Source organism: Vidua chalybeata, chromosome 4 (assembly GCF_026979565.1).
Source record: "Vidua chalybeata isolate OUT-0048 chromosome 4, bVidCha1 merged haplotype, whole genome shotgun sequence".
NCBI classification, from domain to species: domain Eukaryota; kingdom Metazoa; phylum Chordata; class Aves; order Passeriformes; family Viduidae; genus Vidua; species Vidua chalybeata.
Window position 1 is genome coordinate 64,405,387 of NC_071533.1, and position 25,126 is coordinate 64,430,512.

The following is a 25,126-nucleotide window of genomic DNA, read 5'->3' on the forward strand; positions in this document are numbered from 1 at the left end:
TCCCAGGCTTATGGCAGCACATGGGTAACCACAGCTCACCTTCTGGTGGGAGCCAGAGCATAAAGTGCATCAAAGTCTCCTTGTGGGAATTTTGAGAGATGAAGAAATGTTGATGTAGCCCAATGCTTGTAACTTAGGACAGGCAACTCTCACTGCATTCAGCAAGGAGCTACTGGAGGGATGGGTTATGGCAGGAGAGACAAAGGAGGCAACATGGGCAGCAAGGTCTGCCAGGTATTCCCTCTTTTAGGAGTCAGCAGCTTCCCTCTCACAGACCAGCTACAGTCACCTGTTCCCAGTTTGCATCCCAGCTTGCTTTCTGTGCACTGCTGCCAAGAGGCTTAACTGGCCAAAAACATTTGTGGCACTGCAGATGCTTCCGTTAACTTATGTGTACTGAAAGATGTAGGAGTAAGTTCTGGTTCCATGTATATGTTCTAAAATGTGAACAAGTGGCATCTTTTGGAAGGTGAACAGGTAAAGGTCAAGTGTGGAGTCTGGACTCAGCTAGTGGGATGAAGTGGCACTAAGGGAAAGTAAATAAAATGCACTGTAACTGCTGTAGTGTGCATTTAGATATAGTGTAAAAGAACTAAAATATTTTTCAGAGTGATAAAATGCACAAAACATGGAAATCATAGGCTGTGTTAACAGGCAGCAGAGGTTTTCTATTTCCTTAGCATTAGGAACAGCAGCAGACATTGTTGAGCAGTATTCATGTGAAAACTTGCAGAGAAGTCCAGATCAGCACTGACTCTCTGAAAGCTTGTGATGGTAAGAGGCACTTGCAGGAGTTGTTATCCCATGTTTGGACACTTCCAAGGTGGCTGCTTTCAATTCAGCAGAGCAGCTGCACACAAGTATTCAGCATGCTGGAAATGCATATTGAGGATGAAACTCCCAGTTAATACCACAGTAAATAAAGCGGGTGGTTGCACAGATTGCAGGGCTGTTGCATTTAATTCACTAACAATCACTGCAATTAGGCACTCGCCGCTCTTCCTGTTAGTTTCCATGTGGGCTTTATTGCTGAATTTAGTTGCAAAAGCCCTATGAGGTGTTAGACACAGACAAAAAAAGGCCTTGAATGAATCTTCACCAGTGGGCAAATTCAGACATTTGTTTCTAACATGAAAAAGACCCCCAGCTTCCTGGTGTTTGGTTTATCTTTCTTTGGATAATAAAAAGCCAGGAGGTTTGCTGTAAGAGCAAGACTGCATTTTCTGGGTTTGACTCCAAGGCACTCAGCTGTAAGCAAGCTTTTCACACATCTCGGAGCAATCTGCACACTGGGTGCCTTGCTATGGTACAGTGCTTTAATACTAAGAGGTTTTCTTTCCTTTTCACTAAAGCATATTTGTTGTGTAGTTGAAATAGATTGTGCAGCTCAAGTGTGAGCTAGAGCATCCTTCAGAAAAAAAAGAAGTATTTGAGGTATCCTTTGTAGAGGAGAAAGTATTAAAAGTGTTTCTGAGTGAAATAAACCTGAAAGAAACAGGATTTTTTATTGCAGTGAAGGATTGTTATCTTCCATTATGTTTAATATTTTGCTAGAGATATGCTAAATACTGTGTGAATCATTAATAAATAGGTTTCTTTAGAACCATTTATCTGATTGAATTTCTGTGATTTCTTAAGCTGGAAATTTATAAATAATCTCTTTAAATGCCTTTGTAAACAAATGTGTTTTAATTAGTACAGAGTCATCTTTGGTAGCTTACAAAAAGTCTTGTAGAGCTGTAAATACATAATTCCTGACACTTTAATAAAGGTGTTAGCTTAAAGAGGAGTGAGGCAAGTATGCCAACATTGCATATGTAGCCATGATAACCAAAATAAGCAAAATAATATGAACATATTAAATTTTCAGTACCATTAAAACAATTTGCAGCAAAATTCTGTCACCACTTTAGAGTGTGACTGTGGACAGAATAAAAAGAGCTGCGGCCCTTAAAAGATGTTGCCTTGTTGTGTCAAGTTCCAGTAAGAAGGGATTGAAGCTGGTATCAGAAGGCAGGCAGGCAGATTTTCTCACCCTTGTTTTTACCTTGGTGGCAGGTGAACCCTGAAGTCACACTGGGGAAATTTTTGCTGCTTACATTTCTGCATTTTTTAGAAACTTTGAAATAATGACGTTTATGAGTAATGATGCTGTCAGTGTTCATCCTGACCCAGTGCATGTCACAAATTATCCTGAGCTTCTCTTTGCTGATTCTGTGTAAAACTCGAGTGTTCCCTGTACTAAGGTATTTGCATTTCATAAATAAATCTGTGAAGAGTCTTCCTGTAAAACCACGACTGTCTTACATTTGCAGTTAGCTCACTTCTGTATTTTATGCTGAATTTCATGTCTGGCAGGGAGATAAAATCACCTTGCTTTAAGGAGGAAACGCAACCATTAGTTCACTGCTGGTGTCTCTGACCCAAAGTTGTGGGCTTGGGCCAGACTATTTTGGTTCATAGTGTATCTGGATAACATTTGACTCCAGAAGTGAATTTTTGGTGCAGAGATTCTTCTCTGACTTTACCCTATGCACATTATTAAGCCAGATTACACAGTTCTTATGCAACAATGAAAAAATTAGTAACTGCTCTATATTTAAACCTTTGTGTATTAACTTCGTTGCACAGTACCAGGATAGGTTTGAATGTGGAAAAAAAATTTGAAACATTAGCGAAGGAATCTGAAATGCTTAGGTAACTCTGTCCAGTTTGTAATAATATGTCTTCTAGATTAATTTCAAATATGTTTCTATTCTTTGAAGTCGGGGTTTAGTTTTATTAAGTTTGTACTGAATTTGCCTTGTGATAAGGTGTGATGCTGTCTGGTTTTTGGACCAAAATGGTTAATGTACAGAAATTACAAATTTTTGATTTTTACATCTATTTCATATCTATTGGTTATTCTCACAGTAGTGAGAATAGTGTGGCTTGTAGTGATTGCATTGCTTGAGTTTGATCTATAGTGTCCTTTCCAGAAGAGCACCAAACAAATATATCTAGCAGTTGATTCGAGAATATGTCAACCTCCTGTACACAGAGCTAGTTTAGTGGAGTAAAACTGGGACATCTGAAACACAGACACATGTTCAGTCACACAAGTGTTTTTAGCACTAAGGTACCCTACAGAAAGTACAGTTAGGGCCTGCTTGTGAGGCCAGCATTGTTTCATGCCTGCTTCAGTGGTGCACTGTGGTGAGAGGTACGATGGGCTGTGCATGTGGAAGCAACAACATCATGTCTAACCTTGCCAACTGCTGGAGCAGCATGAAGGGAGAGTCAAGGCATGCAGTGTGGGAATACAGACATTTAGTGGCTTTTTGGCCATTTCCTAACCTTCCAGATCCTTCCTCCTTCAGCTGGAGATGCTGCATGTCTAAGATGCCAGTATGGCCAGGACAGCTCCATTGCCAGACTGGGCAGTCTGCTAATAGCAGGGAGCAGGTGTGGACCAGACAGAGCTGTTCTGGATTCCCACAGGATGACAGACTGCTGATAGAGTTGCTCCTTCCTTTCTGCAGCCAGCTCTGGGTCAGCAGAGAATGGGTACATGTGAGAGTCATTCTTGTGCTCCGTGGGGGCACTGGAGTGAGACCTGAAGGATGTGCAAGGTGAGCACTTGTCATGAATTTGACTTCTCTGTAGTGAGATTTAGGCTCTTGCTCACAATGGTTCAGAAACAGATGAGCATGGCCCTTCTGACACTTTCAGCAAGTGACCTCTGGCAGTCAGGAACATGATGCCAGCAGTGGGAACTGTTTGTCTTTGGATGCAGCTTCCAGGAAATGCCCACCCCGTGCTACCTACTATAAACACATGAAGGGCTGTTGGAAGCTTGTCTGCAGGGAGTGCCCAGCTGGGGTGGCAGGATGGACAGGCACACATTTCACAGGAACTCAGTAATGTCACCCTGTATCATGAGTGTCTGTGGCCATTTAATGTCACCAGGGCCTGGCTGAGGCATGCTATGCTGAGGACTGAGCAGCTTATTTGGGATATGCACCTCGCCTTTGCAGCTGGCTTTGTGCAGCCTCTAAATAAAGCTTGTAGATTTATACTTGAATGCTTTAGGAAACACACCTTTGCTGCTGTCAAAAAACTGTGCAACTGCTGCTTGAACAGCTATCTGCTGTCTGACTGGCTGCAGGCCATTTCTCTCTGCTGTGCTGGACCTGACAGAGCCCTGGAGAGCCCCTGTGGAAAGGCTGCAGTGGATCAGGTCACTCCACTGACTACCAGCAGTCTGTCAATCTGAGTGGCACAGGTTTAAGCCACACAGCTGTGGATGTTTTGCTGGTACATGAATGGGAGCAATCTTGTGAGTCAAATGCTGAAGGGTTACAGACAATCTTGGATTTACATGTTCATAGACATGGATGTGTGTCTGTGAATGTTTATGGCTCTGTCTGGGTAGATCTTTAAGAACCTCCAAGGACTGCCTTTCTGGGCAACCTATTCTGGTTGTTCACCACTGCCCCAGTAAAACATTTGTTTCCCAGTGTCCACCCTGAACCTCTGAATTCACAGCCATTGCCTTTTGTTGTATTATTTAGCCCTACAGAGAAGTATTTTGTTCTCATTGCAACCGCTTGTCAAGTAGTTGTAGGAATTTCTTGGAGTTGTTGCAGTTTCCTTGGAATGAAGATTATCCAGGGTGAACAATGGACTTTCTTGTTTCTTTTTTTTTTTTTTTCCCCTGCATCTTAGTATTCCATTTCTTGGTGTGCTGTTTGGATTTCCATCTGGGATTTCATATATGCAGCAAATCTTATTGACTATTATTTAATAGACTTATTTAATACAATTATGAAATTGATTAGGGTCAAAGATCTTAATATACCTTTGTATGGCAACCCTTTCTTTGAGAAGTGGTGAACCTGTCTTTTCATAGCCAAACACTTGAGCAAACTGGAGTCTCCAAGGACTACAGTCAGTGAGTGGTCTTCCTGTGATGGTCTTCTGGTGGATGTCCTTGTTCTATTGGAAAATTCTTAATACCCCCTTTTTGCTGCTTTGTCCCTCCGTGTCGTGGGGCTCCAGGGTTCATTCTGCTATGGGCTCTGAAACCCCTGCCTCTACTGCCCATCATGGCTTACGTGGATTCAGAACCAGTTCAAGGCAGTTTCTGCTGGTAGCCTTTGGGTCAGTTGTCAGCAGGTGGCTTTTTCCTTTATGTGAATGTGAGGAACCACCAGACAGCTGCTAGACAAGGCCCCTGCCCTGGAATGCTGACCAGCCTGGGCTTATCAAGCACTAGAAGAGCTGTAAAGCAGACTCAGAGGGCCGTGCTGTGAACTTGCTTATGGAGAAACACTGGAGTCTTGAACATCTGAAACCCCTTTATCATCTGGCACAAAGGACAATGTGATAAATCAGACTGGACACCCATGCACCTCTCCATATGTGGGGCTACACCCAAAACAGAGAGCTGTAGGCTTGATTTGGATTTTGGATGGCATTTTTTAGATCCCTGCCTTCCCAGATGAAATCAGTATCAGTGATGAGGAGGATATTTCTGTGCATCCACCTGAGGTGAGGAAATTGCCCTTTTCTGTCAGCTCTGATGTCCAGGCCTGATACCACACTGGGGTTGGGAGCCGGAGCAGAGCATAATTACCCAACTTCAACCATGTTTCATGCACAGAGACTGTTACCCCGTTGCTCTGACACCAGGCTGGTTTTTTTTTTTTTTCCCTTTCTTTTTGTTATTTTTTTAGGTGGAATTTAAGGCGTGAGCTGCAAAACACAAAGCAGCTCTGGCTGTGATTACCTCTGTGAGTGCCTTTCCCTCCTCCTGTGGTCACAGGCAGCTGAGGAAAAGCAAAAGCTGTCAGGTCCCTGCAGAAAAAGAGAGAAATTAGTGCTGGCAGAGTCTGTACGAGACAACTTATCTGCTGTGAAGTTTGAGTCCCTTGTTCCTGCTGGTGTGATCTGTTAACGTAACATGCCTGAAATGTTTTCTTACATTCTTACAGTTTTTTCTAAGACATGCAAGATGAAAAATGTGGGGATATTTACTCCAGTACTAGAGGAATTGTGGTGGGCTGGTTTTCTTTTTGTGCATTTACAATCTATGCTGTTGATTAGTCACATAAACATGTCTGCATTTATGTGAAGATCTATGTAAAGCTTCTGCTTTAAAATCTGTAATGGATTCACAGGTGTTGAGTAAATAGATGAAAGAAAAAGTCCTTTTAAGAAAAAAAAGGTGACATTAGAGGAGGTCTTTCAGCAAGTGTGTTTAGTACATTTACTGCTATCAGTGTCAGCTGGTAGTACTGAAAAATTAATATTCAGCTCTTTTAATTCTTCTCACTAGTCATTTAAAAATACTCTTCTTAGATTCAGTCCCATGTTCTTCATGGCACTTCTGTAAAGTCCTGCTCTACTGGGCTGGCAGGTAACATAAAAGAGTTTGTGCTTTAAAAAGGCACACAGCCATGCCCCTGAACCTTGGTGATATTTCTGTGAACTCCCCAGTTGATGGCAAGGAAGTGCACTAAAGCCTTCCTTTCTTCTCCCTGTGGTAAGCAGACTTTCCTCAAATAGCAAGAGGCTGATAAGTTTAGTATGTAGTCTGGTTTCATTAATGTTTTCCAGAATTAATACTAAGTAAATCTCAGATCAACAGTTCTGTATATTCCCTGCCAGACTTCTAATTGCTCCAAGTATATTGCTTATTCCATTTCTAGGTGTTTACCTCTCTATTTACTATCTGGTACCATTCTTCTCTTCTTCCTTCCCTTCATCTTCAGTCCCCACTTTCTTGTCATCAGTCTAAGTGCAGTTGCATCCAGGTTGGGCTGAGTGATGCAGACTCGTGTGTGTGTGTGTGTATGTTCAGAGGTCATTTAGAAAACAAAATTATTATTTGAATTTAGTCCTTGACACAAGGTTTTGTATTTAAAATGCAGCTACCCCAGGTAGTTGTTAGAGATTACAGACACAGAAATAAAAATTTGCCTCATTAAGATTTTCTCTATAAATACCAGTATTCCCTACTTTGGGTATTTCACTATTTTAAAGATTGATATTCCAGTTTAAGGTAGCAGCCTCAGGGGACCCGATGGGCAATTTTTGTGAATACTTCAGCCAGTCTTTGTTGGTGTTGTTTAAATAAAAGCACTTAGATGCTTAAGTTTTAGAGCCTTGTATTTAAAAACAAACCCCACACCGAAAAAAAAGTCTGTCGTCAGTTTTCTCTTGTGAATCACATTTTTACTAAAAGTAAAAACGATTTCACTTTTTTCCCTAAGTGGCTTGAAGAAAAAAATTTAAATTTTATGGAAATGCTTTGTGGTTTCTTAGCTAGTACACTGCTGATTTATAGGCAGACAGAACTAAATGTGTATGTAGTCATTACTGTTCTGTATTAGTTCTGTTTTGCTTTGGGTTTTTTTTCACTATTAATTCTCAGGTTGTTTTCACATTGCACTAATCATTCCAATTACAAACATTTAATTTGTCATTTGCTGCATATTAAATCCTCTTCAGCTGCATTTCAAACACTGATGCTGGACTGTGGTTCTGAACTCATTGTTCAAAAGCAAGTTTGTTCTCGACCAGAAGTGTTGAATTCCCTGCAGTGTTTGTTTCCTTCATGCAGCATCGAGCAAATTTGAAAAAGATCATTATTTATCTCACACTTGGGATCTGCTTCAGTTCCTCCTATGGCTGCGAGGGCGATGTCGGCTCCAGGTCATGGCTTTGCTCAGCCTGTAACAGGCTGGCAGAAAGGAGCATAGTAGTTACTCATGGAAGCACTTCCACATCCATTTCTATCTCATTGCAGAACCGTGTGGATTCCTGTTCCAGGGCTGTCAATTAAAACCAGGAAAGATTTTCTTTAGGATGTAACTGCAGAAACACACTCCCATGCAGTTCCTTGGTTGGCCACTGCCTTGTTTTGGATAGGTCAAGCAACTCTTTCATGGACTGTTGTATTGCCAGCTGCTTTCTAGTTTGGAAAACATTTGTAGAAGTAGTACTTTTTTCATCCTCTTTTTACTGGTAGATATGGCAGTAGTACAGGAGAGATTGTTGAGAGCAGCAGTAGTGATACTTGCAAGGGTGTAAGAGAGAAAGCAGGACCTTGTTGTTGAGGAATATGGCTGGAAGTGTTTCTTCTTGTGTGTTTACAATAAACACAGTGCAGTGTGAGGAAGAATGTCTCCTCCTGGGGGGACTGTGGGAGAGTAGAAGGGAGGAGAAGGGGCATCAGGACCTCCTTGTTAAAATACATTGATAAACCATGGCTGGAAACAGTTCTGAGCTGTGAAGAGCTGCATGGATGCCCTTGGCTTGCATAGCTGGAGTGTGTCCCATTGCAGCAGGCAGGGATAGGAATGGGGAGAAGGGGATCAGAGTCTGCAGCTGCCCACAACTCTGTCTGTGCCTGCAGAAATCACTGCATTGGGAAAAATTCCACGTTTTTTTCCTTACCCAGCCACAGGTTGATTGTGCAGCCTTGCCTGGATGTCTCAGATCTCTGAGCATACTCCTCTTTGGTTAAGATGGGACTGACCAGGCTGAGCAAACTGCTCTGAAATACAGGTATGAGCCTCCTGTCTGAGCGTGCCAAGCAGCGTTACTGCATTTCAAGTGACCTTTCAGTCTGAAACTTTGCCAAAGGGAGGGGAAAGGAAGCCATGGTTGACTCGAGTTCTGCACAGAGATCCTGCAAACAGATGGTGTTTGCATATAGGAGATTCTGCTCGGGTGCAGCTCCACTACAACGCTCTTCGTTTTTAATGATTGCAGGCGGGCTAAACTCCGGCTATATTTGGAACAGCTAAAACAGCTTGTGCCTCTCGGGCCGGACAGCACCAGACACACCACTCTAAGTCTGTTGAAAAGAGCTAAGATGCATATCAAGGTAAAAACATTCATCCATGTTTTTATTTCTTTTAAGGGAGAATCTTCCAGAATGTGTATCCATAGAGAGGAAACAAATTTTCACACAAAATCCATATCCATATGTCCAATCTTCTGGATTTATTGGCCTTTATTACTTGCAGGGATTTCAGTCACAGTGTCAAAGTTTAGTGTTTTGCAATTTAGCATCTCAGATATATAAAACAGTGGTTTTGTGAATTCTGCTTAGTTACTAACTAGTGTATTTAATGATTTACACTATAATTTAAAAATAATCTATCAAAGCTGTTCTTTGATTAATATATTTATTTTTTAAGAACTGAGCAAAGTAGCATTGTACTGCATTTACTAAAATGTTAAAAGCCAGGTCCATTAATGATGAAAAAAATAGAATCAAAAAGATCATATCTATTAGTGAGCCTTACCCCATCAACATTTTGTTGACCAGATTCTCATTTAAATGAAACAAAAAATGAAATGCAATCTCCTGTTAGTTGCTGCTCCCCTTGCTACAAGTTTAAAACAAAAAAAACATCCTCAGATTTCATCTATGATCCAGCAGCAGTGCAGGTTCTACAATTGCACAGGTAATTGAAAGGAAATTATTCCTCAGGCCTTCTCTCTCCAGACACCTTCACTCCCATTTTCACTGTCATTATTTTCAGGGAACAGGGTTCTATGCAGAAATAAGACAAGGAGGTATTCAAATGTAAAAGTTAAAGAACAGGTTTCTGCTGCTGTGTCCAGGACTGTAATTACTCATCTGGCATTTTTTCAGTGTTACAGAGAAACAGGTCAAGAAGAGTGTCAGGCAAACTTGAACACTGCCAGTAATCTTGGAATGTTTTGGAGAACAGCCTGCTGATGCACAGCTTTAAGATTCACTGCTGTTAAAGAAGTGGGTGTGATTCATATGAAGAAATAAAGATTAATTTAAGCAAAACCATTCTTGTGAACAAGTTTACAGAGCTACTTTTTCAGCACTTCTAAGCACATTTACTCCAGCTGGGCAACCCCTGTTTCTACCATTTGAGATTTTGGCCTCTTGTTTATAATTCAGGCTAACATGCATGAAAGGCACTGCATGTGGTTTTTGTCTTGGGCTGCCCCCCTATGATGGGCTTATGCATACAAATTGAAAAAGTGTTTTTACAAGTGGCGAGTGTGTGAGATTAGCCCTGTAGTTACCATTTCAGCTGCTGATAAAAAAGGCTGGGAACAGATTCTTTCCAGATCTGTCTTGCACAGCACCAAGTACTCGTCTTCTGAAAACTAAGACTGAAGTTTAACTTTCTTTTTAAGATTTTAACTGAACCTGCCCTAAGTGGGTTAGCATTTAATTGCTCCCCTTTGTCAGGTCAGCTCCCTCCCCTGCCCTACCAGAGCTTGCCCGTGCCCAGCTGGCATTTTGAACAGAGTCATTAGTTCTCAACTTTTCACACACTCATGTCCCCCATATATTGAGATCTGCTCTGAAAGACTGGACGGTTTTGAGTCTCCTGGATATGAATCACTGAGTTCTTTCCTAAAATAGTTGTTAGAGTTTGGGATTGCAGCCAGGAAAATACAGGAAAAGGAAATCTGATCAATTGGGCACATTTGGTTTGTTGTGTACATGGATGTACCAACCCCTTTCCCTATTATAACATTGTGTATCCACCTATGATGATTATTTACAGAGTGTATTGCCTGGGAGGGGACTTAAAATGTGACGGGAGAAGGTAGATTTCATTGAGCCAGAAACTGCCCCATTCACAGGTGTCAGTTATTTTTTCAAACACTTTTATTTCATGCTTGCATGGGAACAGCAAAGTCTCTGAAAGGGTTTTGCTTGTGATTTGCTGTGCACTGTCCCAGTGTCCTCTCCTCAGAAAACCAAGACTAGCTTCATTCAGACAGCAGGGAGGAAACTTCAGCAGCTGTATTCACTCCCTGCACATCTCCTAAATCTCAGTGATCATGTAAACACAGCTCACAGACAAATCTGCTAACTCTTATGAGTTCTTTTACTCCTACAACCTGTAATTTACTGCATCAGATAGATATTTTTTAATAATAAAAGGTGTTTTGATTTGTGTATCCTTCATGCTTTTAATCCCATCATACTCTTACAAATTTTTCCCTAATTATGCAGTCAATTTTTTCAAATGGCTAGCAGTCATTTGGAGAAGGGCTCAGTTCAAATACAAAAAGGTACTTTATTCCTGTTACTGCATTTGGACCAACAGTGCAGCACATTTCACCGAGTGTGAAGTATTCTTTTTATTTGCAAAATTAATACCTGCTTTTATTCTGTCAGAGGAGAGATTTTAGGTAGATATGTGAAGGATCCTTTCACAGGCTGTTTGCTGAGAAATTCTGAATTAATACCACCGACTTTGTAGGTGATATCACAGAATTATCATACTTGCTCTGCAGAAGTTCAAGGACAAAAAAAGCAAGAATAAAGAGAGTTGTTAGTAAATTCCTCCTTCTATATATAATTAATGCTGCTTATTGTTAACAAAGCTTTTTAAATGCTAAAATTTTCCATGGACTGCAGTAGGAGGGAGAACATTCAGAGGCTCACGATGGTTCCTTTATGGTGATAGGTGTGGTAAGAGACTCATCTAAAGATGCATTATGTTCTCACTGAAACCTGAGCTGTGCTCAAGTTATCAAAGATGACGCTGGTTTTGCCTGATAAAATGATTTAAATATTCCCCACAACCAAGGCAACAATAATTTGATCTTAGCCAAGGAACGTCTGCTAGTGGCAAGAGAGTCTCTGAGGGTTTTTTTTTTTTCAATTATTATTTTTCCCCTGTAACCATATATCTTACTGTGAAACAAATTCAGCCTGCTAAAATTGTACTGACCTCCACAGAATGCTAACTAAACAACTGAAATTTTAAATTTAATTTTATCTTTATATTAATTAATTAAAATACTTAAATTGTTTTCAAATTACTGTTTACGAGAAGACCTTAAGTTACTTATGCTTTGACATGGGTACAAACTGTCAGCTTACTGTGTTTCTCTCCCTTTAAGAAATTGGAAGAACAGGACCGAAAAGCTCTAAATATTAAAGAACAATTACAGCGGGAGCACCGCTACCTCAAGCGCAGATTGGAGCAGCTATCCGTGCAGGGCATGGAGCGAATCCGCACTGACAGCATGGGATCAACAATATCCACTGACTCTGAACAAGGTAACTGAGCCAGGGCTTCCCGAAGGGGCCTGCAGGAGCAGGAAGGAAAAGGGAAGTAGGGAAACAAGGAAATGCCATTTAGAACTAAAATCAAGCTTTCAACAAAACCCAGACAAAATTATAACATAATGCGATTTGAAGAGTGAAAAATTAAGGCATCTTTTTCACATTCTTTGAAAAATGGTCTTCTTCCTAATCTCTTTTGAAGCACTTCATAATGTGTGTATTTTAAAGCTTTTTATCCTGCATGTGTTTTTTGCCAGTTTTTTTTAACAATTACCATTTAGTGTTTTGAATTTTTAGTGTAATTATTGGTAAGGCTGACATAATATTTTCTTGTGGGAAAAAAAATATCTTATTTAGCTTAATTCATTTGTGTGAATAAATTATTTCTACATCATTTATTGTGAAATTTTAAACATTTCACAAACATTTTCTGTGCAATGATCACCAAGAGTTCTCTGCACTTGGTTCTCATTTAAGACAGCTTGTCAAGCTGGCTGTTGCCATTTCTTATTTTCCCATTTGGAAGTTTTTGTGGGTGGAACAGTCGCCCAGGCTGGCTGTTTCAGGGCCCAGGGGGGTTGAGTGGTCGGTCTTGGGCAGTTACCTGGGGACAGGTGGTCACACCATGGGCTGCCAACACCTGCATGGTTGGAATTACCATGGATAGTGCTGCAGTATGGCAGCCTCTGAGGGCCAGCTTTTTTCTAAATCAGTGTCTATGTGCAGGTTGGAACAGTTCTGGGAAAGCATTTGGTATTGATGTCATACAGTATATTTATGTGGCTGAGGACAGAAGGGATTTTAATTCTTAGGTGGACAAGATGATCCTTCCCTCCGGAATTACTGTGCCAGTTCTTATTTTTTTTTTTAAATTATTGCAACTGAAGTGTGATTCAGGTGTTGATTGACACTGGCCCATGACTAGTTGCTACAACTTTCTGAAAATATGCCTTCTTATGTTTTCTCTAGAAGTAGACATTGAAGGAATGGAGTTTACTCCAGGTGAAATGGACAGTATTGGAAGTGCCAGTGATGCTGAAGACCACTACAGTTTGCAGAGCGGTTCGAGTGACGGAGGTTACACACATTCCCGCAGACTGAATGCCAGGCTCTCATAGTGCCTGAGTTACCCGCTCAACTCAGGACCATCTGACTGAAGCACTTATATACGAATATTCCAGAGGTGTCAACTGCCACTCTTCCGGGAAACCCCAACCACAATACTCTGACATGGAGGTTTCTTACCCACGGTTCCCTGCACTGTAACCACAATATTAGATATTGTAAATCATGGGTTTGCTGCAGAGAACTGTGGTTAGGTACAGTTGTGACTTAAAGCTAGCTTGATGTAGCCATCCTGCAAATTAAAGGAAATAAATTATGTCATTCCATTCAAGAAGTATTAAATTCAAACTGTTGGAAGCATGGCGTAAGGGAGTTTGACAGTTTATTTTTGATTTTGCAGAAACCATTTTCAAACATGGAAGAATAAATGAAATCTACAATGTGTTAGTGATTCAGAGATACAAAAACCTAAAACTACTTTTTGTGGTATTTTTTAATGAAAAAAAAAAACCCAAACCCAAAACATTTTGAATGCTGTATAGTGGGCTCCATAGAGTAAATTCTTTCAGCAGTTGTTGTTTGGGTGAAGCAGGCAGAGAAATCTTCAAATCTCAAATGATCTTTAGAAAAGGTCGTATTTACAAGTCACTACTGTACTTCAAAACGGGGGAAAAGCCAGCTCTAATAATGACTTCATGTGGGATGATCTCAACTTTCTTTTGCTTTTTGTATTCAATATCCAACCAGCAGCAAATCATTCTATCCATGTTAACGGGAGCAGTAGAAAGAAACATGGCAGTTTTAACCTGTTACTGTGGAATGGATGACATTTGAAGCATTTCAGTGGTTTTATAGGTTGTTGTTTTCATTTCTTTCTCTGAAGAATACAGAACTCAAGTGATCCAGTTTGTGACAATTAATCTTTCCTTGCAAGGAAATGAAATCTCTGTTTGCTTGTATTTTTTTTTCTTTTCTTCTATTTACACATGTCAATACATTTTTATGGAAGGCATGGCTTAAAATTACAGTATTCAGCTAGAAGATAATTAATTTTTTTTCTTTTGCACACTATAATTGCATTTTCTATTCTTTAAAAAGTGCAAAAAATTTAAAGTGTATGCTGTAAAACAGCAAAGTTTATTTAGTACTCATCAAGCTGTTCAGAACATATTTACCCAAATTGTAGCAATACTATGAAGATGTATTTTAATACAACTTCTGCTTAGTGAAGTCATTAGAGCTTGGCTTGCCGGGTAAGAAAAAAATGGACCAGTCTTTGCATTACCTGTTTAAAGAAGGTCTTTTAAAAAAATAAAAAAAAGAAGAAAAAAAAAGAAAAAAATTGAAAAAAAGAAAGAAAAAAGCTATAAACACTTTTAGGGAAGTGATTTTAGCAAGTGTAGTCTATATTTCCTGTAAGAGATTTTGTATTATATTTTCCTAAATGTTCTCATTTACTTGTATAAGGAGGGGAATGGTACAGACCCAGACCAGAGTCTCAGGGACTCTTCACCTTTGTCATATTGTGCCTTGGTGACCATTTATGTATGCCTCTCCTTCTCATTGTTTAAAGGACAACTAAGCTTTGTTTCAAGACCCTCTGTTCAAATGGTCAGTTGTCCATCTTCTTACGGATGAAGCAGAGAGGTGTATTTATATCTTCACCCTCTCACAACTGATTCAGTGTGGCTTTAAGTAAAATCATGAAATTAGGTTTTGGTGCGAGGGTTAATTGTCTTTGTATGAGCCCTCCCTTGGATTCTTCAGCACCCAAATCTATTTTTTGTTAGCTTATAAAGTCAGGGTCTCTGTGAGACCAGCGCTCAGTGGCTTGGGAAATACAAACATACTGTGTAAGGCTATGGGATGTCCAAGTGTGGTGCCATTTTTAGCATTCAGATACAAGACCTCATGACAGACTGACCATAATGATCAAAAGCAAAGGTTCAGTTGTTCTTTCAACATCTGACATTCGTGTCCTCCCTTTGGCTTTTACAACACGGAGTAGAAATATGAATACATTTTGTGGCAGCTTACAGATCCTTGTTTGCACTCTCGCTTACTGCTTGGAACTTGCCAACAAGGAAACGTATACATTTAATTTACATAACCTAATGGATGGCCACCCCTACTTTGGCTCTGGGGAGGGGCCTAAGGTTATCAACTCTGGCAGCTGAATAAGAAAACAATTAACCTTTTCTGTGATGCAGGTTTTGGTATTACATTCTATACACCTTGCATATTACTAAAATCCTCATTGTTGGGGAAAGCACACAGCAATATACTCATTGTGTGTAGCTGACAAGCAGCAGAAATTACTAGCTCCTTTGGTGCATATGTAACTAATTTCCAAATCATGGAAAAAAAAAAAAAGAGTTTACTTTAACACACGACTGTTAACAGGAAAAAAAAAAAAGAGGCTAGTATATTGTTGCTGTTCATTTATTATATAATGAACACATTCATGGATTGTAAAGTGTTTCCTTTCATGACAAGCAGCTCTTGCACAGAACCTCCTAATGAAAAGAGATTTGAAACTTACAGAAGGAAAAACGAGACTTTAAATTGAACATTATTGTACCTTAGGTCAACCTGAAATTTTCCTTTTAAAGATGAATGTGCTAACTTAATGAGTTCTTCCACGCTGGGTATCCATGGCTTTGTAGATCTTATATTTTCAATAAAAATTACTCGAATAATCTTGAGTGGAAATAAAAAGGGTTTATTTGTTTTTACTTTTTCAGTTGTTACAGCTGGGAGCTATTAACGCTGGTAAAGAAAAATGACACCATACTGCCTGTGTCATTCTCCCTCGAGTACAGCCCAATTTAAGGTGGAATTTTCAGGCACAGCCCCTGGACAGCAGCAGCCCCGTTAGAGGTAATGGCACAGCAGTTCCTAGGGTCAGGTTTGGGGGCTGGCCTGTCCCCCCAGCAGAGCTGCAGTCGGGGAACAGTCAGGGCTCTGATCTTCTTTCAGGTTCTGCTGCTGGGCAGCCAGTGCAGCACTGCCTGTGGCCACAGCACATTGGGATGCAAACAGCGTTATTTTTATTATTTTTTCTCAGCTGGACACTTGTGTGTGTGCCCCATGCGTGTGCACAAGTGTACCTGTGCCCACAGTGGGACTGCAAAAAGCAAACTGTTTGCTGCAAGATAAAATCCTGCCACCACCTTGGCAGCTCTGCCGTGTTGTCATGACCGCGCTTTTAGCAGGCGAGGAGGTGCTGCTGCTCAGTTCATCCATTTCCTCTGCAGTTACCACATCGGAAAAGGAGTAGGGACAAGATTACAGGGCTCCTAGGTCTTTTTTTTCTGTGGAAGGGGCTCTGGAGAGATGAAGTCATCGCAAAATTCTTTTTCTGGAGACATAGAGGTTTGGCCTGTTTCCTGGGGGAGAAGAAAGGAAGGGCCTTCCCTTGCAGCATGCAGGTGTCGGAGGATACACGCCTCTGCATTGCTCCTGGATTATTGCTTCCTCCAGCTCCGTGCCTGCACTCTGGCATCACCGGAGGGAGGCACAAAAAACCCAGCCTAAAATTGTTAGTTCTTTTTGCATATTCTCCACTGCAATTCAGAGGATGAATCCTCCTTCGCATCCATCCTCTCTCTGCTCAGCTTGCACCCTGCCAGGCCCATTGCAGCTGATTTATTTATCTTCTGAAAAGAGCAGGTTTGGCACTAGAAGCTCTGCAACACATTATTAACCAGAGACTGGATCCTGTATTGTCTTCTGCAAAGAACAAACTTGGTTCAGAGTGAGTTTTAGCAGGTTAAAACAGAAATAAAAAAGCGTCCCAAAAATCCATGAGGACAGTTTTCCATGTGGTGTTTATAGATGAGTTTCAATCCTAATTTATTAGTATAAGATTTGGAGTTGAAAAAAACTACTTAAAATCTAACACATCTAACTTGTTCTAACTTTCAGAATTAAGACTGAATTCAATGGAGTTAATTTTTTGACATGGATGAGTATGGGTTCAACTATACCACATGCATATAATTACAGAAGTAAAAAAAAAGTTACTCGTTGATCTACAAATAAATTACAGTGATAAATAGCAGTATTCTGAGCATCTGACTGTACACTTTGCATAACCCATTCCAGTGGATGAACTTGAAATGCCAAAAGAGGAGAACTGGGCAACAGAAAGAGGTGAAGTTACAAGTGTGGGCTCTGCCGGCAGACCTGCTCTGGGCTGGTACTTCTGCTTTTCCTGGAGGCACTTACAGCAGTCTCTGCTCCTGGACAAGTGAATATTTCACCATTTTACTAACTTTTTGGCAGACTGGTAACTAGTGGTGAAATTTTTCATCCTTGCAGATTAGCCATGTGGAAAGAAAGACATTTTTTAAAAGAACCACTTCATCACAGCTTTTAATTAAGTAATATTAATTTTATACATTTTATTTTAGGATGCTGCTGATAAAGGAATGTCTTCAAAACAAATTACTCTTTCATAAATCTGTCAAATTTGTTTTTAAATGGTAGAGGTCATTGGTTGCATGTGGTATGAGCCAGTAACAGTGCTGATACTTAATCCATTAACTTACACTTTCCAAAATTGATGGAAGAATAATTGAGACCCTTTAGGAACCATTTAAGGTAGAGCTGTACTCCCTACAAATACTAATGGGGCAAACACATCAGAAATTAATTTCGCCAGCAATGAAATGAGCCAATTTGCTTAAGTGACTGTCTAAATGCACTGTTTTTAATTGGCAGCTGTAAAGAAAACATCCAAGTGTGTTCTGTAGCTACCCAGAATTAAAATGCAGGGGATATATGAAACAGAAAAGACCATTTGGTCACCTTGGCTGTTCTCTCTGCCTGAAGTATTGCAAATAAGCCCAGGAAAGGATTCCTGGGGAGGCATGCCCAACAAGAGGCTTGCCTGTTGGCGAAGCAGAGTGAAGGTGCCCCAAGTTCAGGATTCCTTTCTTTCATTTTGCACGAGAGGCATAAACTGTGGTTACACAGGATTTATGGCATTGGAAGGGTCTGTGCAGGATGGATGTTTAAGATGAAATTTTGGTGCAGATGAAGCACTGACTGAGAGCCTTCTGCTGCTTACTGGTAAAATTGTTGCCTAAAGGTGTTAGCAAGTGGGTTCTGTGCCAGAGCCTCTGGGTCCCAGAGCCAAAGGAATGGTTCATAGTCTGTGAGATGCATTTTACTGTATTATACAGATTCATTTGTACACACGTACATGGCGCTTGCTACGTTCTGTAGCACACGGAGTATTGTGTTGTATCATTATCTTGTCATAATATAAATACAAATTTTTATACCTTTTTGTTGTGTTACTCAGGTTTTTTTTTAAACTTTCATCACTTGTTTTTTTGTGCGTAGTGTTTCTTCTCTTCGCAGTTCTTTACATATAAATCTTTACATGTCAGCTTATTTCATGTCAGCTAATTCATAAGGAGCTCACTGTGTTTTAGCAATTCAAATTAATAGCATGGTATGAAGACTGGGGTGCTACTTAGAGTTCTTTTACACACAATGGCCCATTGAAACCCCAACAGTCATTAATCTTATTTGTCTCTAACCATGGGTGCTGTATAAATTTCCACTTTACATTTCTGAAGACTAACTAACCTGTTTGCAAAGTGCAAACTGAAATGCATTAATGTCTGTTCTAAGTAATTATACCTGAAATAATTTCAGCTCAGTACAAGACAGGGAAAAAAGCATTAAAAGGCAGCCTACAAGTTCTGCATGTTTATTTTGTCAAATATGAAAGTCACATCACAAATGATGTGTAGCCAGACAAAAACAAGCATTTTAGCTGATGAGAGGTGAGAGGAAGGACGGAGCTGAAATCCTTTTGTAAATTACATTGTTTTCTCTCAGCTGCAGTGTGTGACATCCCCTGGTTTGTGTTTCAGTTTGTCACACATGTTGGTCCTAAATACAGTGATACCTTAAAAATACAGAAATAGTAGTTTTATGTTGAAATCATGACCAGTAGCTAGTTGATGCATTTATATTTGATTTGAATATGCTGAGCTGCTTAATCAGTAAGACACTCATGTGCAAAGCATAGTAAACTAATTTTTTCTATCACAGTTTTCTTTGAAATTAATATTATCACAAAATAAACATAAAATACAATCTAGGACTTAATAACTTTTAATAAATTAATCTACAACAGAAAAAAAAAAACCTGTAATTTTAGCAGTGCTGTACTTTGTGACAGCACCAGTTTTCTCAGCACAAGATCTGCACTGGGTAAAAAAAATTATTATAAATGTGGTGGCACTATTTTTGTAAATCCTGTACAGTTTATGATCTGTACAGCTCTATTTATGACATTTGTCATATCCTACCATTTGTTTAAAAGAAAAATAAGTTTCCTCATTTCACTAATGATGGATGTTTCAAGTTTAATACTAAACATCCAGAAGCTTGCCCTGACTATCAGGATGAAAATTGGAGTTTTCATTCAAAACAGGGTCAGGAGAGTAAACGAACAATTTTTTCTAGGAAAAAGAACATATCCCTTTGTGCATTATATGTTTAAATACATTAGGAGTGGTAGCCTGAACACGTAGGAGCTTGTATATTTACAGTACTGAATCCCACAAAGCTGAAGGAAACTAATCACTCTGACCTGTTCTTCTGGGAATACAAGGTCTCAGAATGAAATCTACCATTCCTCTGGAAAGAAGATCCATGCACTTGGCAAAGAAAGCAAGTTGGTGCCAAATTCTTGTCTTCTGACTTTGTTATAATAAAAGTTCACATGGCACTTTAAAAGTTGTGCTTAATCCAGAACACAATTTTGCTTAAAGCAATGAATTGCTTCTAGGACAGGGTGTTTCCAAAGAATAATTGTTTCTCCAATGATCTGTCCCAGGCACCTTTGCAATCCTGCTGCTGTGAGCAGATGTGCCCTATGATTCAAAATCAAAAAGCTTCTGTACAGTTACAGTTCACCAGCTAAAAGCCTATTTCCTTGCCTCCTCTGTGTTGATTTTCCCCCCCCCCAAAACCAAACCATAACCTAAACAAAACCCTAAAGCCAAAACAAGCAGATGACGTTGAGTTTTTCATCTGACAGATGTATCCCAATGGGAGGATTTAGACGGGGCAGCTGCAATGCCTGTGTGGTGGCACTGCACTCCTTGGCTGTTTGTTACAGCCTCAGACGATGGGCAACCGAGAGCTCCTCTCTGAGGTGTCAGGCACAATGATGTCATATTTTGCAGTGGAACAAACAGAACATGGTATGGATGGAATACTGCAGAGCTTGCAGACATCCCTCCAGAAATGTTTATGCCTTAATCTGCTGGAATTCACCATAAAATATCTTGTAAAGGCAATATGCCATCTAAGCAGCCTCTCCAGTTCTAGGAAACAGATGCAAAACAACTGCTCCTAGAATGGAAAAAAAGGGTAAGGTAAGCCTTAATTATGTTTTGACTGAACACAACCAAAAAAAAAAAAAAAAAAAAAAAAATTTACCCCAAAAAAACAGAGGAAAACAATCTTGACCCAAAAGGAGCTGCAAAAGCAAAAGAAGTTAAAGCACGTGGGTCTGAGGTTGGGTGGGGAAAGGGGCTGTTAGAAATTGTGACGATATGTTTGTAGAAGGCTGTTGTTTAATCTCTGCCCTAAGAGCTGATGGATGGTCTAACAGATGAAAATTTGTTTCTCTTCAGAGGCTTGTTCTTTTGAAATGACAATTTTAAGTGCACAGTGTTCTGACCTAAAATATTTCAATTCTAGCCTGAATTCCTATGCCAGCGGGGATTATGAGATCATGCTGTCTGTCAACTCCTCTTTCGTCCATCTGTTCCTCTCCTTTTCTTGATAACTTCTGAACCTCCTGGCTAATTTTCACCAAATTTGACAAAGCAGAGATAGAATGGAGCCTGCAATTAATAACCCATGATGAAAACTTTCATGGAAATTCCATGTCTGGGTAGAAAGAAAAATAAATTATTTCCTGCATTGAACATGGCGAAATGGAGCTCTTCCCTGTTTTCAAGAGGTGGCCACTGGCCAGCACGGACGTAGCTCCAAACCTGCTACAGAATGAGCATGTAGTGCTGCTTTCCCAGGTGAACAGATGGGGACATAGGTTTTGGGAAAGGCCACAAGGGAGGTGGGACATCATAGCTGTGTGAGTCTGGAAAGAGGGAGAGGAAGCAGTCACACAGGGAACTGAAGGCATGAGTTGCAGCAATCCAGTCAGACAATTTGATAGACAAAAGACAGGCAAACTTTTATCAGATGTATTTGTGGACTTCATTGGCAGAGCTGCCTTTGGACAGCAGAATTTTAGGAATTTTTCTAGGTGTTTAAAATTTGCTTTTACGCAGGCATTTTTTACATAAGTTACGCTGATATTTATAAAAAAAAGCCCCAAAACTCCAAACCTCAACATTGTGAAGCACAAGTCTGCAAAATACCACTGTAGGAGAAGTTCATTTTGGTGCAAGTAACTGACTGAACTGAAACAGCAGGGCATTATGAAATGAGCTGGTGGATGCTTTTGTTCCTTCCCTGTCGGACAGACACAATGCACTCTATCTGCAAGATGATTTGAAAACTTCAGCCAGCCTAAATTGCAGCTGCAGATCAGACTGTAATCTGATGGGGAGGAATTCAACACTACAGCTCTTTTTGCCCATGAGAACTCACTGTCAGGCCAGGGTTTAGTCTAAAAATGTCTTGCACAGACCACATTATACCAGAAACCAATGTTCTGCACTTTGCAAGTGATACAGGGGCTGATTTTGATAATAAAAGCCTAATGTGAGCTTGCCTTAGCTGTGCTAAGCTGCAAGGTTGCTCATTTCCCTGTGTTGGTTCATTTCAACAATTGCATTAAGTGAGATTAGAGAAGCTGCACATTTAGGACAAGTAGTGGGAGGGCTCAACCACCCACATATGGACTGGGTCAATGCTTCATCAGGGTGAAATGTAGAGATAACTTTTCTGGATACAATAAATTATTTCTTTTTAGAATAACTGGCTCTATGAGCCAGAACAAAAAGAAATGCCATTCTGAATTTAGTCTTCAGCAGTGCAGAGGATCTAATTCAAGAGCTATTAGTGGGTGAGCTGCTCAATAGTAGCAAACACAATACAATTAAACTTAACACTAAGATGAATGCAAGACAAATAAAGCAAACAGATACTAAATTTTAAGAAAATGACTTATGCAAAAATGGGCAAAAATGCCAAAAAACCCCTAAATGAGCAGTTCGAAACCAAGAAGCCTGCAAACATCCATAAGGCTTAAAAATACAGCTCTAGAAGCCAAGGTAAAATGTCTGACATAAATAGAAAAACATGGCATAACCCTCCCCACCTTGTATGAGTCAATGAGAAATTTAAGGAGGCTGTTGCAAGGCACACGGGGAAGCCCAGGAAAATGTGGCATGTGAAATGTAAAGAGGAAGTGAAGACAGCTAAACTCGAGAAGTGGCTGATAAGGGTTGCTCAGAGGGTTAGTGACAAGTTTACATGACACTTGTTTGAGAACCAGCCTTTGCAATGCAGAGGTCCCACAATCTGTGGCGAGAGCTTTTTGGTAACTTCACAGGCAGCAGCAGCCAAAAAGCCAAGAAAATGGGGAACATTGTAAGGAAGGCACTGGAAAGGAGGATTCCACAGAAAACCTTGGTACGCCCATGCCCTGAGGACTCTGCAGTCTCGTCTCTGCACCCTGAGCAAGGCACAGCGATGCTGTAAAAGGCTCAGAGGAAGATGTTGGGAACAATGTGGGGAATGGAGCACCAGCTCTACAGAGGCCAAATTTTGGGACTCTCCAAACTGGAGAGGACTAAGCTGAAGGAAAATGCTCTGGGGGTTTGTAAATTGCCATGAATACCACGGGTAAGGTACATGCAGAGGCGGCAGTGACCAAATCCTGAAATGCTAGTACCACGAATCATTTGATGGGTTTTAGAGCAAGCTACAAAACAATTAGGAAAGTGACTTTTCAAGCAGCACTTAATAATTTTCTGGGAATGTTGCCTTGTGAAATTACGTGTCAGCATGTTCAAAAAGGCCACAAAGAACATAAAGCCCATGAATTACCGAAAGGACTAAGCAGGGGTGAAAACCAGCAACACAGCAACAACATTGGGTACGGATGGCGAAGTGCCCGCCGCTAGCCACGTCTGGGCTTCAAGGAAGCTGAAGGGCACAGCGGTCAAAGCTGGACGACATCAATTGCGCTCAGGTCTGTCCCATTCTCCCCTTCCCCTGTGCTGGGCAGGGGGAACGGCGAGCAAGGGCCGCGGAGAGCTGCAGGGACGGGCCTGAGGGGGGCTCAGGGACCGGACCAAGCGGGGCCGGCCCAGGCGCAGCGCCCTGAGGGAAGCGCGGCCCGGCAGCGGCAGCCCCGCCCACATGACGTCACCGGCGAGCGGGCCGGGCGCGAGGCGGAACGCTGCGCGCGTGCGCGGGAGGCCCCGTGGGCGGAGAGGGCGCGCGCGCAAGCGCGGTGGGGGGAGCAGGGCGGGGACACCGCGCGCGCGGCGGGCGGTTCGAGCTGCGGGCGCTTCCCTGAACCTCCCCTCAGCCTTCCCCGAGTCTTCTCTCACCCCTCCCTCGGCCTTCCCGCCGCCGCCCCGTACCCTCCCTCAGCCTCCCCTCCGCCTTCCCTCTCCTTTCCCTCAGCCCTCCTCTGTGGCTCCCTTCAGCCTTCCCGCCATTTCCCGCCTCGCTCCCCTCCCCTCGAGCCGCCGCTGCGGCAGAGCAGAGCGCTGGGGTGAGTATGGAGCTGTGCTGCGGGCTCGGGACTCGCTCCCGGCGGAACGGGATCAGCTGCCGCCACCGCGTCCCCGCTCCCCTCCGACCTCTCGTCCCGGCCGGGGTCCCCGTGTGGCTGGCGGCCGCGGCTGTCCCGAGGGCGGGACGTGGCCCTTGAGGGCCCCGCTTGTGCGGCCCGCGCGGGGACGGACATCGCGAGGGCTCCCTCAGGGCTCCAGAGCTGCTGTTTGTGGTGTTTGAAGGCAGTGGCAGTGCCGTGGTGGCCCGGCGTGCCCGCACACAGGACTGTGTGGGGGCCCATTATTTCACAGAATCACAGAATCAGTAAGGTTGGAAGGGACCTTCGGAGACCATCCAGTCCAACCCTCCTGCAGGGTCACCTGGAGCAGGTTACCCGGGAGCGCGTCCACGTTGTTATGGAATGTCTCCAGAGAGGGAGATTTCACGACCTCTCCGGGCAGCCTGTTCCAGTGCCCTGCCACCCTCAACGTAAAGCTCGAACTCATGTTAAAGTCAAAGTTCCTGTGTTATATTTTATGGCCGTTACTCCTTGTCACTGGGCACCACTGAAAAGAGCATGGCAGCATCCTCTTGGCACCCATATTTATGTATTTTGAGGACAGCCCTTTTAAGCACGGAGGGCTGAGGACGCTTGGAGCGCTGCCCTGTGACACGAAACTCGAGCAGCATTCTGTGTCATCTGCGGTCTCTGAGCTAAGTCAGACACATGGGGAGCCTTAGAGGAATGGCTTTACTTGTTCAGTGCTCCAGGCTGCCACAGTGGGGTTCTCAGGTGAAATGTATGTTTTCGAAACAAAGTGTTAAGTAATATCAAACTAAAAAAGTCTTTTACCAGAGAATTGCAGACTGTTGATAACTTATCCTATATCCTTTGCTATCTGTTACATGTGCTATAGGATCCCAAAGCTGATTATTTGTCTGCTAGGAAACAGAAAAGCAGCAAACTCCCTTTTCTTGTAAATTGTGACCGTTTTCACAAGAGTATTTTTACACTGATTTTAATTTTATTTTTTTATAATCGATCAAAAAATCTGCAGTTATATGTTGAGTTATTTATATGTTAAAGTATTTCTTGTTCCATTTTCAGAGGAAACTTTAAAACAAAGGTTTAGAAGACAAGATTCTCCTTGCTGTTGAGGTAAAAAAACCCTTATAGTCAAGATCTTGAAGTGCAGTGTAACACCACTGTAGATTTGTTTTTAGAACAAACTGAAAACTAATAGTTTTGGAAGATTT

General features: G+C 41.6%; 2 protein-coding genes and 1 long non-coding RNA gene across 15 annotated transcripts in view; 2 read left to right on the forward strand and 1 right to left on the reverse strand.

Moving 5' to 3' along the window:
- Positions 1-18,432, forward strand: part of MXD4 (MAX dimerization protein 4) — a 40,883-nt gene extending 22,451 nt beyond the window's left edge. For all 3 annotated transcript variants that reach the window (XM_053940375.1, XM_053940376.1, XM_053940377.1), the window contains exons 4-6: positions 8,761-8,875; positions 11,905-12,064; positions 13,040-18,432. In XM_053940375.1, coding sequence (XP_053796350.1) covers positions 8,761-8,875; positions 11,905-12,064; positions 13,040-13,188 — 424 coding nt within the window. In that variant the 3' untranslated portion in view covers positions 13,189-18,432. The remainder of the gene's footprint in view (positions 1-8,760; positions 8,876-11,904; positions 12,065-13,039) is intronic.
- A 412-nt stretch (positions 18,433-18,844) lies between these two features.
- Positions 18,845-23,491, reverse strand: LOC128786773 (uncharacterized). The gene is made up of 2 exons (XR_008430468.1): positions 23,192-23,491; positions 18,845-19,061 (listed from the first exon to the last, which is right to left on the reverse strand). It is a non-coding gene; the product is annotated as an uncharacterized LOC128786773 (long non-coding RNA).
- A 130-nt stretch (positions 23,492-23,621) lies between these two features.
- LOC128787103 (DNA polymerase nu-like) overlaps positions 23,622-25,126 on the forward strand; it is a 111,617-nt gene continuing 110,112 nt past the window's right edge. For all 11 annotated transcript variants that reach the window (XR_008430573.1, XM_053941001.1, XM_053941000.1 and 8 more), the window contains exons 1-2: positions 23,622-23,867; positions 24,978-25,028. The gene's annotated coding sequence lies outside the window, so the exon portion shown is untranslated. The remainder of the gene's footprint in view (positions 23,868-24,977; positions 25,029-25,126) is intronic.